The sequence below is a fragment of the Echinops telfairi genome, unplaced genomic scaffold, assembly GCF_000313985.2.
Source record: "Echinops telfairi isolate 266 unplaced genomic scaffold, ASM31398v2 ScPeMD7_7469;HRSCAF=8507_1, whole genome shotgun sequence".
Taxonomy (NCBI): domain Eukaryota; kingdom Metazoa; phylum Chordata; class Mammalia; order Afrosoricida; family Tenrecidae; genus Echinops; species Echinops telfairi.
Window position 1 is genome coordinate 58,429,508 of NW_022111373.1, and position 14,821 is coordinate 58,444,328.

General features: G+C 38.7%; 1 protein-coding gene across 1 annotated transcript in view; it reads left to right on the forward strand.

Moving 5' to 3' along the window:
- CETN3 (centrin 3) overlaps positions 1–8,216 on the forward strand; it is a 22,743-nt gene extending 14,527 nt beyond the window's left edge. The window contains exon 5 of the mRNA XM_004703490.2: positions 7,806–8,216. Coding sequence (XP_004703547.1) covers positions 7,806–7,849 — 44 coding nt within the window. The 3' untranslated portion in view covers positions 7,850–8,216. The remainder of the gene's footprint in view (positions 1–7,805) is intronic.
- Positions 8,217–14,821: the final 6,605 nt, after the last annotated feature.

The following is a 14,821-nucleotide window of genomic DNA, read 5'->3' on the forward strand; positions in this document are numbered from 1 at the left end:
TTCTGTTGTTCGTCCCCCTGGGAGGGGGTTTTATGTTGATCCTTGTGATCAGTTTCCCCTTTTTCCCCCCACCTTCCACTTATCCTCTGGTATCTTTATTCTCATTGTTAGCCCTGAGGGGTTTATATATCCTGGATTTCATGTGTTTCGGACTCTTATCTGTAGCAGTGTGCATGTTCTGGTCTAATCTGATTTGTAAGGTGGAATTGAAGTTATGATAGTGGGGGTGGGGGAAGCATTAAAGAACTAGAGGAAAGTTGTGTGTTTCAACGGTGATAGACTGCACCCTGACTGGGTAATCTCTTCCTTGTGACCCTTCTGTGAGGGCATGTCCAATTGTCTACAGATGGGCTTTGGGTCTCCACTCCTTGTGTTCCCCTCCCCCCCTTCACATTAGTATGATTTTGTTCTGGATCTTAGATGCCTGATACCTTATCCCATGACATCTCATGATCACACAGGCTGGTGTGCTTCTTCCATGTGGGCTTTGTTGCTTCTCAGCTAGATGGCCACCTGTTTATCTTCAAGCCTGCAAGACCCCAAATGCTACATCTTTTGATAGCCGGGCACCATCAGCTTTCTTCACCACATTTGCTAATGCACCTATTTTGTCTTCAGCGATCGTGTCAGGAAGGTGAGCATCACGGAATACCAGGTTAATAGAACAAAGTGTTCTTGTGTGAAGGAGTATTTGAGTTGAGGCCCAATGTCCATCTGTTGCCTTGATTCTTAACATATAAATATAAATATTTGGATCAATTGTGTATCCTTATATATAAACATACTTACATATGTACATGTCTATTTATACCTCTATAAATATCCTTTGCCTCCTGATTCTTTCCTCTATTTCCTTTTACTTTCCTCTTAATTCACCATCATGTTTAGCCTTCATTCGGGTTTAGTAAGTCCTCGCTGATACACTGCCCTTGATTAAGCCCCGGTAGGCATCCTACGCCCTCCTCTCCATTGATTTTAGTTCATTTGTTGTTCACTTATCCTTGGGTTGGTTACCCACCCCCCCTTCCTTTCTCCCTCTCCCTTCTCCTGTATCCCCCACCTAGGATCGTCAGTTCTGTTTTCTTCTCCGAATTGTTTACCTATCCTATCCACCTATCTTATGTAGATACACATGCAGAGACATTAATAAGCGCAAAAGCCAGGCAAAGCCAAATAAAACAGTAAAGGAAGACAAGATCAACAAAGCAATTATTTTTGATAATTCCCTGGGTATTTCATCACTTTGCTCCCCTTGCTGCTCTGTTGCATGCCCTTGGTGTTTCACCTCAGTGTGATGGGGTCAAATTGAGCACAATTCCCACAGTGTCTCCAGTGTTGTCCCCTGTAGCGTTGTGGTTCAGTGAGGGACGTCGTGTCTTGTGGTGGGGCCGGCCGTATGGCCCTCTCTGTGCATCGTCTGCTCTGAGCAGGAAGATTGTCCTTGGGGTTGGCTTAGCCAGGATGTGCTCCCCTCACTCTCCATCCCTCTTTGTTCCTCCTGCGTGCTCTTATCAGACGTGCCCCTCTCCCCAAGCTGCAGCTTCAGTGTTGTCCTCTGAAGTGCATTCTTCCGGATGGGGGGTGGGGCACATAGTTGGGATTGGGACTGGCCCCGCTTTCATTATCTATTAATTCCATTTTTTTCACAAGCTTTTTGACAGCCCTGTACATATTGTTAGCTGCCATTGGAGTCAGCCTCTGACTCACGGTGATGCCACTCACTTGAGTGAAGCACTGCCAACTTGTGATCCATTGGGCTTTCAATGGCTGATTTTTGGACATAGATTTCCAGGCTCTTGGAAATACTAGCATACTTTAATAAGTAGGTCAGACAATTAGCAACTAGCTGTTAGTTCAGACTGTACAATGTAGTTGGGAATTGTGTGTTATGCTTTCTGATTTTTCTGTGAATATGATCATGATAAAGCTTTTTTCGTTATATTTTTATGCCGACTCTTTACAGGTGGTTATTCATATTAAATAAACAAAACCAACAAAACATGACTAAAGTCTGAGGAAAGAGAAATGATTTCCTAAATCATCACTCAAATATTTGTCCTGAGAACACTGGGTTTTTCACCTTTTCCCTTAGTTCTCTAAGCTGGGGGGTGAGCGTGGCGGGCACTAAAAACCAGTTGCTGTTGAGTTGACTCCCAACTTGTGGCAAATCCATATATGTCAGAGGAGAATGTGCTGTGTGGGATTTTCAGTGGTTGGGTTTTCAGGAGTTTGCCAGGCTCTTCTTCCAGTATGCTTCTGGGTGAACTTAAACCTCAAACTTTTTGGTTAGCAACCAACACACTAACGACTTGTAACCCCCAGAGACGCCCTCATTCACCTCTGCCTTTACAATGTTCCTGTAGATTGTTACCATCTTGAAGGGAACTCTTCTCTAAAAACATTCTTTTTAAGGGCACAGAGAATCATGATATGTCTATTTCATAAATATATTAGTAATGTTTACTACGTATGAGCCAAAAGATCAGCTTTATGAACATATATATTTTTAAATTTGTACTCAACTCTCACTGCCTCTGAGTTAGTGCTGATTCATAGCAACCCCCTTGTGTGGATTTCCGAGACTATAACTGATTTTTTTTCAAATCATTTTATTGAGAGCTCTTACAGCTCTTGTAACATTCCATACATCAATTGTATCAAGCATATTTGAACATATGTTGCCATCATGATTCCCACAACATTTTCTACTTGAGCCCTTAGTATAAGCTCTTCCCCCCCCCCCCAGCCCTCCTAACCTTGTGTATCCTTGATCAATATATTATTATTATTTCGTATCTTATGCTGTCCAATGTTTCCCTTCACTCACATTTCTGTTATTTGTCCCCTTCAGGGGTGGGGGCTATATATCCAACCTTCTGATGGGTTCCCCATTTTTCCCCCTTCCCCCTTCCCGACAATCTCCCTACCCTCATGATATCATTACTCCCACTACTGTTCCTGAGGGGTTTACCTGTCCTGAGTTCCATATGTTCAGAGCTCTTATTTGTACTGATGTGTGTTCTCCGATCTAGCCAGATTTGTAAAGGAGAACTGGGTAATGGTAGTGGGGAGAGTGAGGGTGTTGAAGCATTCAGGAACTAGAGGAATGATGTGTGAAGAAACCAAAACATTTGAAATCATGGTGGTAACAATCATTTAGCAATTGGGTATGTTAAATGCTATGCTTTACATGTACTAGTGCAGATTTTGTGTTCATTTTTTAATACAGCTTCTGTGAAGTAGTTAGAATAGTATACCTTTCCATGCATAGGAGAATTGCATTTACAGATGAGGAAATTTAAATTGTGAGAGATTATCAACTTGGTCTAAGCTATTTTACTGATAAATATGAGGTGGCTTCGAAAAGTTTGTGGAAAAATGGGATTTAAAGATGATGGATATTTTGCACAAACTTTTTGAAACTGTCTCTATGAGTGTAGCAGAGACAGAACCCCAAATCAGATAACTATATTTTGGTTTTTAACCATCATATCGTACTGTCTCTTAAGCTCTAAAGTAAAACATTAACTAGGCTTCTATGTTTATGAATTTTTTAAAAAGTACATGCTATTATAAGAAGCAATGTGTTAGCAAAATATTCAAGTGGCACTTCAGATGCTAAAATTTGTTTCCTCCTCTTTGAAACCAGATGGTCTCTGAGGTACTTAATCTACTTAGTTCTTCAGATTTCTTTTTGTTTAATGGTTGATTTATGTAAATTTTGTTAAAGAAGGCAATGTAGAAAAAAATGAAGTGTCATACTTATTTGATTCAATACACATTTTATGCTAAATTTGTGCTAGATTTATTAGGAATAGGAACTCGATAATATAGACACTATTGATAGAAAGGGTTATAAAACAATGTACACAAAGGCATTGTTTTAGTCTGGGTAGACTAGAGAAACAAATTCATAGACACTCGTGTATATAAGAAAGAGGTTTCATGACTCGAATTCTATCTTGCAAGTCTGGCTAGACCAGAGGAGGTACACTGGTACAGATAGGAACTGAAAATACAGGGAATCCAGGACGGATGAGCCCTATAGGACCAGTGGTGTGAGTGGCAAAACAGGGAGGGTAAAGGGAGAATGGGTAGGAAAGAGGGAACTGATTACAAAGAACTATATGTGACCTCCTCCCTGGGGGACAGACAACCGAAAAGTGGATGAAGGAAGACGTCGGACAGGGCAAGATATGACAAAATACCCATTTATAAACTATCAAGGGCTCATGAGGGAGGGGGGAGCGGGGAGCGAGGGGAAAAATGAGGACCTAATGTCGGGGGTTTAAATGGAGAGGAAATGTTTTGAGAAACGATGTACAAATGCGCTTTACACAATTGATGTGTGTATGGATTGGGATAATAGTTGTATGAGCCCCTAATAAAATGTTAAAAAAGAGAAGAAAAAAAAAAAGAAAGAGGTTTATATATAAAAACAATTGAATATTGATAAAACTTCCCAGCCCGGTCCAGATCAAGTCCATAAGTCCAATATTAGCCCATATGTCTGATATCAGTCTATCAAGATCTCTTCAGATTCTTGAAATACATGCAATGATACTGAATGCAGAAGGATCACAGGCCAGTGGGTTAGAAGTCTTGTGGATCCAGTGGTGTTGTAAGCATCTCGGCGCTGGTAGGGCTCTCTACCTGGCTTCTCTGGCTCCAGAGGTCTGGTTGCATCGGGGTAGGTCCATGTGCCTTCTCCAGCTCCCAGGGTGGAGCACCATGTGTCTTGTCAGTAGAGCATCTCTCAGGGAGTGAGCCTTGTCAGTAGAGAGTAAAGGGAGTGAGCGAAAGAAGTGTCTCCTGTCTCCAAGGAGGAAATCCCAGAATTCTTAGAAGTCCATGCCTTCAGAGGCCTCATTGGCTATATCTTGATTGACAGACCAGACTAAACCCCTTCACTCGAAATCCTCTCAAATTGACATCAGATTATGTAACTACAACAGATATCGATTTTAAAAAAATGATCTTAAGGGCTTTTTCAAAGTGAAAAACTAGCTACATTTTTTCAGCAACCTTTGCTCCTTTCAAATTTCAGGCTTAAGGATTTTGTTTGCAGGTATGAAATAATGAATTAGCTTTCAAAACATTTTTGAGATTCTATGACAATTTATAATTAAAAATTTACATGTATATGCATATACACACACAGTTAACATTTCAGTGGTTTTAGAACTTCTATATGAAGCTTAACTTGAAATCCAATTAGGATTTTATAGATTGAGGAAAAATAGGTCGTCATCTCTAATAAGGCTAGCATTTTTCAGGTTTCACAGTATTATTCATGGCTTTTCTTTTATTGTTATCGTCAAATTATAAGGCTGCTTTTATGTTATTTCCTCAAGAGCATACTCTTCCTGTTTGGTCTGATGCCATAGTCTTTTCTAGGTGGACTAAATCAAGGGTTCTTAGGTTCGTGTCCACATAGGTTAGATTGTATAAGCATTGTACTTATTTATATTTATTTTTCTGAGGAGAAAAGAGCCATAACTTTCATAAGATACTCAAATGTGTCCTATTTCATTACAAAGGAGTATTCACCATAGCCTTGAAAGGTTTCTGGTAGATATGTAATATAAAATACGTGGATTAATGGTTTTCTGAAAGATCTGGACAGCGCATTCTCCGTGCCTCTGCATAGCTGAGTGTTCTAGGCATTCACTACTGTATTTGTTCTTTAACTGTGTCCATATTGCGTTTTCCCAGTAGATCTCCTTTTCAAAATCCTACCAAATCAAATCGTTCGAACCCAACTTAAGATCTATCTGTACTTACCAATAGTAATTTTTCCCATCAAGAAGGCTTTTTTCAATACACTGATTTGTGATTTTTATTTTAATAATCGTACTTGTGTTAGATGTCTATAGCATGTATAAAAGAATGACTAACATCACAGACATTTTCTATATGTTTCTTGAAAACAGGTATTTAACAGAATTCCTTATATAGACATTTTGGTACTTAAAATTGGTTTAATTTTCAAGCCTTTCTTTATGAATTTCCTCAGAGAAAAACAGGACAGTGAACACCATTGCACCTTGCACCTAGATTAAATAATTGTTGACATTTTACAATATTAGCAATATCTACTCTTTATATAATTTTTAACCATTTGAAAACAAGTTACATGTATTCTGGTAGCTGATCCCTTAATATTTTAGCATGCGTCTCTCTACTAGGTAAGGTTTTCTTTCATACCCATAGTGCCATCGACACACCTGAGAAAAGGAAACAGTAATTTTGTAATATCTAAGATTATCCTCATTTCAACTCTAAAATATTCTAGAATGATAATCTTAGTGCGTGTTTTGATATATCACAGAATACGTTTGAGTCAATAGAGTGTTTCTATATCTATATTTAGGGTTTTTAAGAGTTAAAAGCACTTGAAAGATTAATTGGCAGTAATTCACTGATTACAGATGAAGAAAATGAGGTACATTACTGCTTTGTGTCAGTACTGGGAATGGGAATATCTGGGTTTTTTAATTTCTGAGGAAAATGTTCTTTACCATTATCAAACCTAGCACTTGTAACTTCTGCTTTGTTAAGGTATGTATAAAATCATGGAGCTAATGACCTCATCTGTTTTGCAGAAAGGAAGCATTCATTTAAAACATTTACTAGTAATCGGTGTGAGTGTACATATGTTCTGTATGTGTTGGTTTTTAAATGATGTTTCATAAGAGTATTACGTATTATTAGGTTGCCATCTTAAGCAGTATGGTTTATAGATTTGAAATTTTATGGAATTTTATTTATTATTTTGTTAAATGACTAGTGTTTATCAGTAATGAATATTATATCTATATTAGTTGCTTTGTTATGTTTGCAGTTTTAAGATGAATCTTATGTATCTTTTTTATTCTATTGATAATTTTGTTTTTAAATATGCATGTCTGGGTTTGATTATTTTATTCTTTTAAATACATTTAAATATATGTATATACATTTTAGAAAACAATTTCATTTTTTCTTCTTTTTTAAATCATTTTATTAGGGGCACATACAACTCTTATCACAATCCATACATCAGTTGTGTAAAGCACATTTGTACATTCATTGTCCTCATCATTCTCAAAGCATTTGCTCTCCACTTAAGCCCCTGCATCAGCTCCTCATTTTCCCTCCGCTCTTCCCACCCCCCTTCCCTCATGAACCCTTGATAATTTATAAATTATTATTTTGTTATATCTTACACTGTCCGACATCTCCCTTCGCCTACTTTTCTGTTTTCCGTACCCCAGGGAGGAGGTTATATGTAGATCCTTGTAATTGATTCCCCCTCTTCACCCCACCCTCCCTCCACCCTCCCAGCACATTTTCATTTTTTCTAATTCAAATATACTTTAATTTTTAGAATCCTATTTTGTATACATGATATATTCAAGGTTAAAAAGAAAGGATTTGCTAAATGAACTTGTAGAATAAAGATTATAAAGATGTTTCTTTCACCATTGAGAAATTAAAAATTGCAAATTCTTTACAGTGTTTCCATATGTGTGCAGATATCATCACTATGTTTGAATTTTTTGTAACTCATATCTATTCCCCAGTTGGGGATATGATACTAATTGATAGCCTCTTTGTCACATTTTATAGGATTTTGTATTCATAAAGTTTTGTAGGCATGTTTATAACTTCCTAGCAAAAAGAAAAATGCAAGGAGCCATGTCGATTTATTAAGAATCCTGAATCCTAATACTAAAAAAAAAAAAATTTAGCATAACATAGTAATAGTATTCCCTGAACAAACACTTGTATATCTGATTGTTACACTTTTTTCCCCCTTCTAGTAAATCAAGAGGAGTTCATTGCCATTATGACTGGTGACATTTAAATGATTATTAGAAGACCCACTAAGAAGGTGGCAGTTACCATCTTGTCTACTTTTGTGCCTGGAGCCATGTAAAGGAGAAGGCAACTTTGTTCCCAGAGGACCAAAATAAGCATCTTATGTATTTGTACTTTACTACTCTTCAGTTTCTTTGTATAAACGGTGTTGTTAGTACTCAAATAGTTCAGTTTTGTATTTATAGTATAGCTTTTATATAAAGTTTCAACAATTAAATCATGTGATACAGATTCTTCTTTGAGGGTTTTTAATAACAGTAATCGCATTTGGTGTACACGTTTTTCAAGCTTTAATTAATAAAATACTTGTTAGCATTTTAGAGTTTAGTAAATATATTTTGATTCCTAATGTCTATTGACTCTCATGGGTGTCTTTCTTAAATCTTTTTCTAATCATTTTATTAGGGGCTCATACAACTGTTATCACAATTCATACATACATGAATTGTGTAAAGCACATTTGTACATTCATTGCCCTCATCATTCTCAAAACATTTCCTCTCCACTTAAACCCCTGGCATTAGGTCCTCATTTTTCCCCTCCCTCCCCGCTCCCGCCTCCCTCATGAGCCCTTGATAATTTATAAATTATTATTTTGTCATATTTTGCCCTGTCCGACATCTCCCTTCACCCACTTTTCTGTTGTCTGTTCCCCAGGGAGGGGTCACATATAGTTCCTTATAATAGGTTCCCTCTTTCCAACCCACTCTCTACCCTCCTAGTATCGCCACTCACACCACTGGTCCTGAAGGGATCATCCACCCCGGATTCCCTGTGTTTCCAGTTCCTATCTGTACCAGTGTACATCCTCTGGTCTAGCCAGACTCGCAAGGTAGAATTCAGATCATGATAGTGGGGGCGGAGAGGAAGCATTTAGGAACTAGAGGAAAGTTGTATTTTTCATTGTTGCTACATCACACCCTGACTGGCTTGTCTCCTCCCCGAGACCCCTCTGCAAGGGGATCTCCAGTGGCCTACTAATGGGCTTTGGATCTCCACTCTGCACTCCCCCCATCATTCACTATGGTAAAATTTTTTGTTCTGATGATGCCTTATACCTGATCCCTTCGACACCTCGTGATTGCATAGGTTGGTGTGCTTCTTCCATGTGGGCTTTGTTGCTTCTGAGCTTGATGGCCCCTTGATTGCCTTCAAGCCTTTAAGACCCCAGACGCTATACTTTTTGATAGCTGGGCACCATCAGCTTTCTTCGCCACATTTGCTTATGCACCCATTTGTCTTCAGCGATCCTTTCGACACCTCGTGATCACACAGGCTGAGTGGAGACTCAAAGCCCATCAGTAGGCAACTGGACCCCTCTCACTGAAGGGTTGAGGGGAGGAGATGAGCCAATCGGTGCAGAGTAGCAACGATGAAACATAATAACTTTCCTCTAGTTCTTAAATGCTTCCCCCCCACTACCATGATCCTAATTCTACCTTACAAATCTGGCTAGACCAGAGGATGTACATTGGTACAGATAGTAGCTGGAAACACAGGGAATAGGACAGATGACTCCCTCAGGACCAGGTGCGAAAGGGGCAAGGCCTGGAGGGTGAAGGGAATGGGGTGGAAAGGGGGAACCGATGGCAAGAATCTAGGTATTGCCTCCCTCGGGGAGGGACAGCAGAGAAGAGGGCGGGGGGAGATGTCTGACAGTGTAACATGACAAAAACTATAATAAGTTGTGAGTTATGAAGGGTTCATGAGGGAGGGGGGGTAAGGAGGGAGGGGGAAAATGAGCAACTGATACTAAGGGCTGAGGTGGAGGACAAATGTTTTGAGAATGATGAGGGCAGAAAATGTACATATGTGCTTGACACAGTGGATGTATGTATGGATTGTGATGAGAATTGTATGAGCCCCCAATAAAATATTTTAAAAAAATGTTACTAGATGTTGGAAGCTTGGAGAAGAGGTTAGGTAGAGCAGGTACTCAGACACGCGAGAAGGGAACACCACAGGTTGTTGCTGGTTGCTACTGCTGTTAGGTGCCTTCCAGTCGGGGCTGAATCATAGCAACCCTGTGTACAATCCAATAAAACTGCCCAGTTCTGTGCCATCCTCATAGTTGTTCCTAATTTTGAGCTCTTCAGTGCAGCCACTGTGTTGAAGGTCTTCTCTTTCACTGCCCCACTTCTTCCCCAAGCATGATGTCCTCCAGGGACTGCTTTGTCCTAACATGTCAAGTACAGGAGACAAGGTTTTGTAATCCTTGCCTTTAAGGAGTATTCTGACCATTTCTAAGATTTGTTGGTTCTTTTGGCAGTCCATGATACTTTAAATATTCTTTGCCAGGACCATACTTCAAATGCATTGATTCTTTTTTAGGCTTCCTTATCCAGTGTCCAACTTTCACATGCATGTGAGGTTATTAAAAATACCATGGCTTGGGTCAGGCGTACCTCAGTCCCCAAAGAACATCTTTGCTTTCCCCCCAACACTTTAAAGAGGTCTTGTGCAGCAGATTCACCCAATGCAGGGCATCCTTTCTCTTTACTGCGGCTTCCATGAGCATTGACTGTGGATCCAAGCAAGATGAAGTCTTTGACAACTTCATTCTTTCGTCCATTTATCATTCCCTTCTGGTCCAGTTGGGAGGATTTTGCTTTTCTTTATATTGAGTTTAATTCATACCGAAGAGTACCATCCTTTCTCAGCAAGTGCTTCCTTCCTTCCTCCCTTTCTGCAAGCAAGGCTCTGTCCTCTATGTGTTGATTCGGAAAAATGAAAGTGTTTTAGGAATGCTAAGAAAAAGCTGGAGACAGAATCCAAGTACCACTGGTGGAATGAAGACCTGTGGCTTGGGGATACTGACAGAATCTGTAGGCAAACTGAAAATAGCAAGTTCCCTTTCCATCTGTTTTCTTGTCTCTGCCTCCTGCTCCCTATTAATGCAGCCTAACAAAACTTCAGGGCAAAGAAGAACCGTCATTTTCATAGTCCCAGTTTTACGAAAGTGAGTGCAGAATAGTTGTTTGGAGCTATGGGTGGGGGTGGGGGGGTGGGGTGGGAATGGGAAAGAGCTAAATAACCAGCATAGCTGATCATAAAATTTATAACCTGAACCAGGCTCCCTTTGAGAGTGAAGGAGCTTGGTGAGTGGTTAATCATTTATCCTGGGACAACAAATTAAATCAGAATGATCATAAGCAAAGTGAGACGATCACCTGACCTAAAAATGGCAACTCAGATTATTTCAACCTGTTTGTTTTGTATTTAAATTGAATATATAGACATATTTCCCCTTATGAATATGTATTTTACTGCTAAGTTTTATAAAGGAAAAATCTTAAAAATTTTTAATAATATTTATTGAATACTTATTGTGTGCCAGACACACGTAGATTTCATGCATGCTATATATTTAATCCTTATATTCTCCTGGAGTTTAATATTATTGGATTATTTTTATACATGAAGTAATCAAAGCTTACAGGTCTTTAGCAGTGTATTAAAGGTAACAATAACTCTAAATTAGAATCTCTACCCAAGCTATGTGGCCATGGAGCCCACTCATAACCACTGGGTTGTACGATCTCATTGAAATGATTTGAGTAGTCTAAGATATAAAGGGTCAGACCTACCTATGAAACTACAAAACACAAAATAGAATTTGGTATTCAGAAGCTCAGCAGAAAAAACTAAATATTTATGGCTAATCTAGCATTGGTGCTGTATTAGTACAGGTTGGCTAGAGAAACAAATCCAGAGACACTCATATGTGTGTAAGAGAGCTTTATATCAACGAGCAGTTGTATATTGAGAAAACATCCCATCCCACTCCAGATCAAGTCCATAAATCTGATATTAGCCCATATGTCTGATACGAGTCCATAAATTAGTCTTCAGACTCACACAGCATATGCAATGATGCCAAATGCAGGAAAATCACAGGCCTGTGGATGGAAAGTTCTGTGGATCCAATGGCAGTAGACACATCTCCAGGGCTTTGGCTGCCATCAGCAGGGCTCCATATGGCTTGTCAACAGGAATGTCAAGCAGAGTGAGAGTGTGTGTCCCACTTCCAGGGAGGAAGAAAGGGAGTTCCTAGAATCCTCATATGCCCACAAGGAGACATCTTCAGGCTGTGATCTGACTGAAAGGCTAGACTCCACCCCTTTATTCTATTTATCAAGTTGACATGAAGTTATGTAACTACTACCATAGGTACTATGTTTTATTCTACACGAGTTGCTGGTTGGTGTCAGACCCCTAGAAGTTAACTATCTCATACAATATTGATAATAGTCCATGAAACAGCACACTGAAAAGTAGATGAGACCGGAAAAGAAATATATTGAGTACAACTACATTATTCAACAAATACTTCTTGAAAAAGTGGATCTTATTAAGTAGACTTGGAAAGTTTTCATTTTATGAGTAAAATTTAGGAAAACTTTGTTTTCCCACTTTTGTGGAGGAAATTTTATTGTAGGAATCTCTTGAATTAGGAAAGAGCAATTATAATTCTTAGTAGGAAATAGAGGGAACCTTGGGTTTGGCATATGACTTATAAATGAATGTGATGTAGGATCCTGGAGAAATCCAGCCAGAGCAGTGAGGGAGCAAAGATAATGGCCTTAGACCAGCTCCTTAAGGTCTTGGTGGAGGTACATTTGTCAGAATGAAAGTCAGTGGAAGTTATTTTAATAGAATTAAGAATTATCCAGATTTTGATTTGCGAGGAGGACTTCTTGTAATGAAATATGGCACTTACCTGGATGAAACTGTAGTTGGAAGCCTTGGAGACCTGGTTAAAGAGCCTAGACTCTTCCGTTCAATTGCATTAGGTTTTCCATTGAAATAGGTTAATTTGCCTACATTTTCTAATTCTGAATTAAATCATTTGTCATCCTGTAGTTAAAACATTCATGGAAAACTTCGTCCTAGAAGCTATGAAAATTTTCTAAGTAAAATCTAAAGCTAGTAAAACCAAACCTGATTTATCTGAGGTGTAATATGTTTACATTTATGTTAGAGTCACTTTTTTTTAACTGAAGAATGTCTTTTATTTTATTTTTTATCATTTTATTGGGGGCTCGTACAGCTCATCAAAATCCATCCATCCATCCATTGTGTCAAGCACATTTGTACATTTGTTGCCATCATCATTTTCAAAACATTTTCTTTCTACTTGAGCCCTTCATATCAGCTCATTTTTTCCTCCTCTAGAGTCACTTTTGTGAAGTGTTCCCTAAATAGTAAATGTAATTATTAATATTATTATCTGGTTGTCATGATAGTCCAAATTGCTTTATCTTTTGACTCTTGGAAGCCTGTAAGTCTTTGTTGTGCTATTCAGAGAATATTTATTTTTCAATATGTGATGATTTTAGAAAAAATATAGAGTCAATATTCAGGGTTACTTCCATTTTACACATAATTAAAATATTTTAAAATGAACTTTCTCTATTCTGCAATGAAAGACAACAGGGATATGTATTCATTTATTATTTAAACTGTGTGGCCATTCTATTTATTTCTTTAAAAAATGTTTTAACCATTTCATTGGGGGCTCATATAACTCTTATCACAATCCATCCATACATTGTGTCAAGCCCATTTGTACATTCGTTGTCATCATTTTCAAAACATTTTTTTTTCTACTTGAGCCCTTGGTATCAGCTCATTTCCCCCCTCCCTCCTTCCCCCTCTCTCCTCATGAACTCTTGATAATTTGTAGATTATTATTTTTTTCATGTCTTACACTGTCTGATGTCTCCCTTTACGCACTTTTCTGTTGTCCATCCCCCTGGGAGGGGGCTATAGATAGATCATTGTGATCTGTTCTCCCTTTCTACCCCCCACCTTCCCCTTACCCTCCTGGTATGGCTACTCTCAGGGATTTATCTGTCCTGGAGTTCCTGTGTTTCCAGCTCTTATCTGTACCCACGTACATCCTCTGGTCTAGCCAGATTTGTAAGGTAGAATTGGAGTCATAATGGGAGGAAGCATTAAAGAACCAGGGGAAAGTTATATATTTCATTGGTGCTACACTACACCCTGACTGGTTCATCTCCTCCTGACAACAGGGATATTTAAAAGAATCCCTGGAGTTCAACATTTCTAATTTTAATATGTGTGTAACATTTATCGTACACACCATTGTGTTTTCTGAAAAGAATGATCATTTTCACTGTACAGTATTACACATGAACTGTCTATCCCTGGGGTCTTGAGAAAGGGCCAGGTAACCCTGATGGCCAGGAAAGGTATACTGTTGTAGAACATATATTTAGGTGACTTATTGATAAAAGCTTAGTACTGATGGATGGTCCTTTGGAGGACAAAAATCACTCAACATACGTGAGCTAAATGTTAAGTGGTTAATCCATGTGAAGAGAGAGAAAAGGTGTATTTTATAAAGAGGCTTAACCCAGAATTAAAAGCATCCACTTACATGCAACAGATTTTTGACAAAGGATGAAAAAATTAAATGGTAAAGGGGCGCCCTCTTCCACAAATGGTGATGGAAAAATTGGAACTACATCTGCAGGAGGAAGAAAGAGGACCTATGTCCCATGCCAAAAACAAAAACACGGTGGATTAGAGACCTAAGTGTAAACGTGGGACAACCCTAAGGGTCTTGTCAGGGGATAGAGAACCTTCCAAGTATAACGAAGGAAGCACACACAGTGGAAGATAGAGGACTGGGACCTACTGAAAATAAAACATGCATACCAAAAGAGTGAAAAGAACTCATAGACTGGGGAAAAAAACCTTAAGCAATGACACAATGGGCAAGGAACTAATTTACTAAATTCTATAGAATTCTGCAATACCTCAGTATGAAAAAACAAACCAATTAAAAGATGGGCAAAGGACCCGACAACAATTCACAAGAAATGACACTCAAGTGGCTCACAAACAAGAAGAAATGCTCATGAACATTAGCCATCCAGGAGATGAAAATCAAAATGATGAGATATCTATCACCTTACACTTACAAAGATAG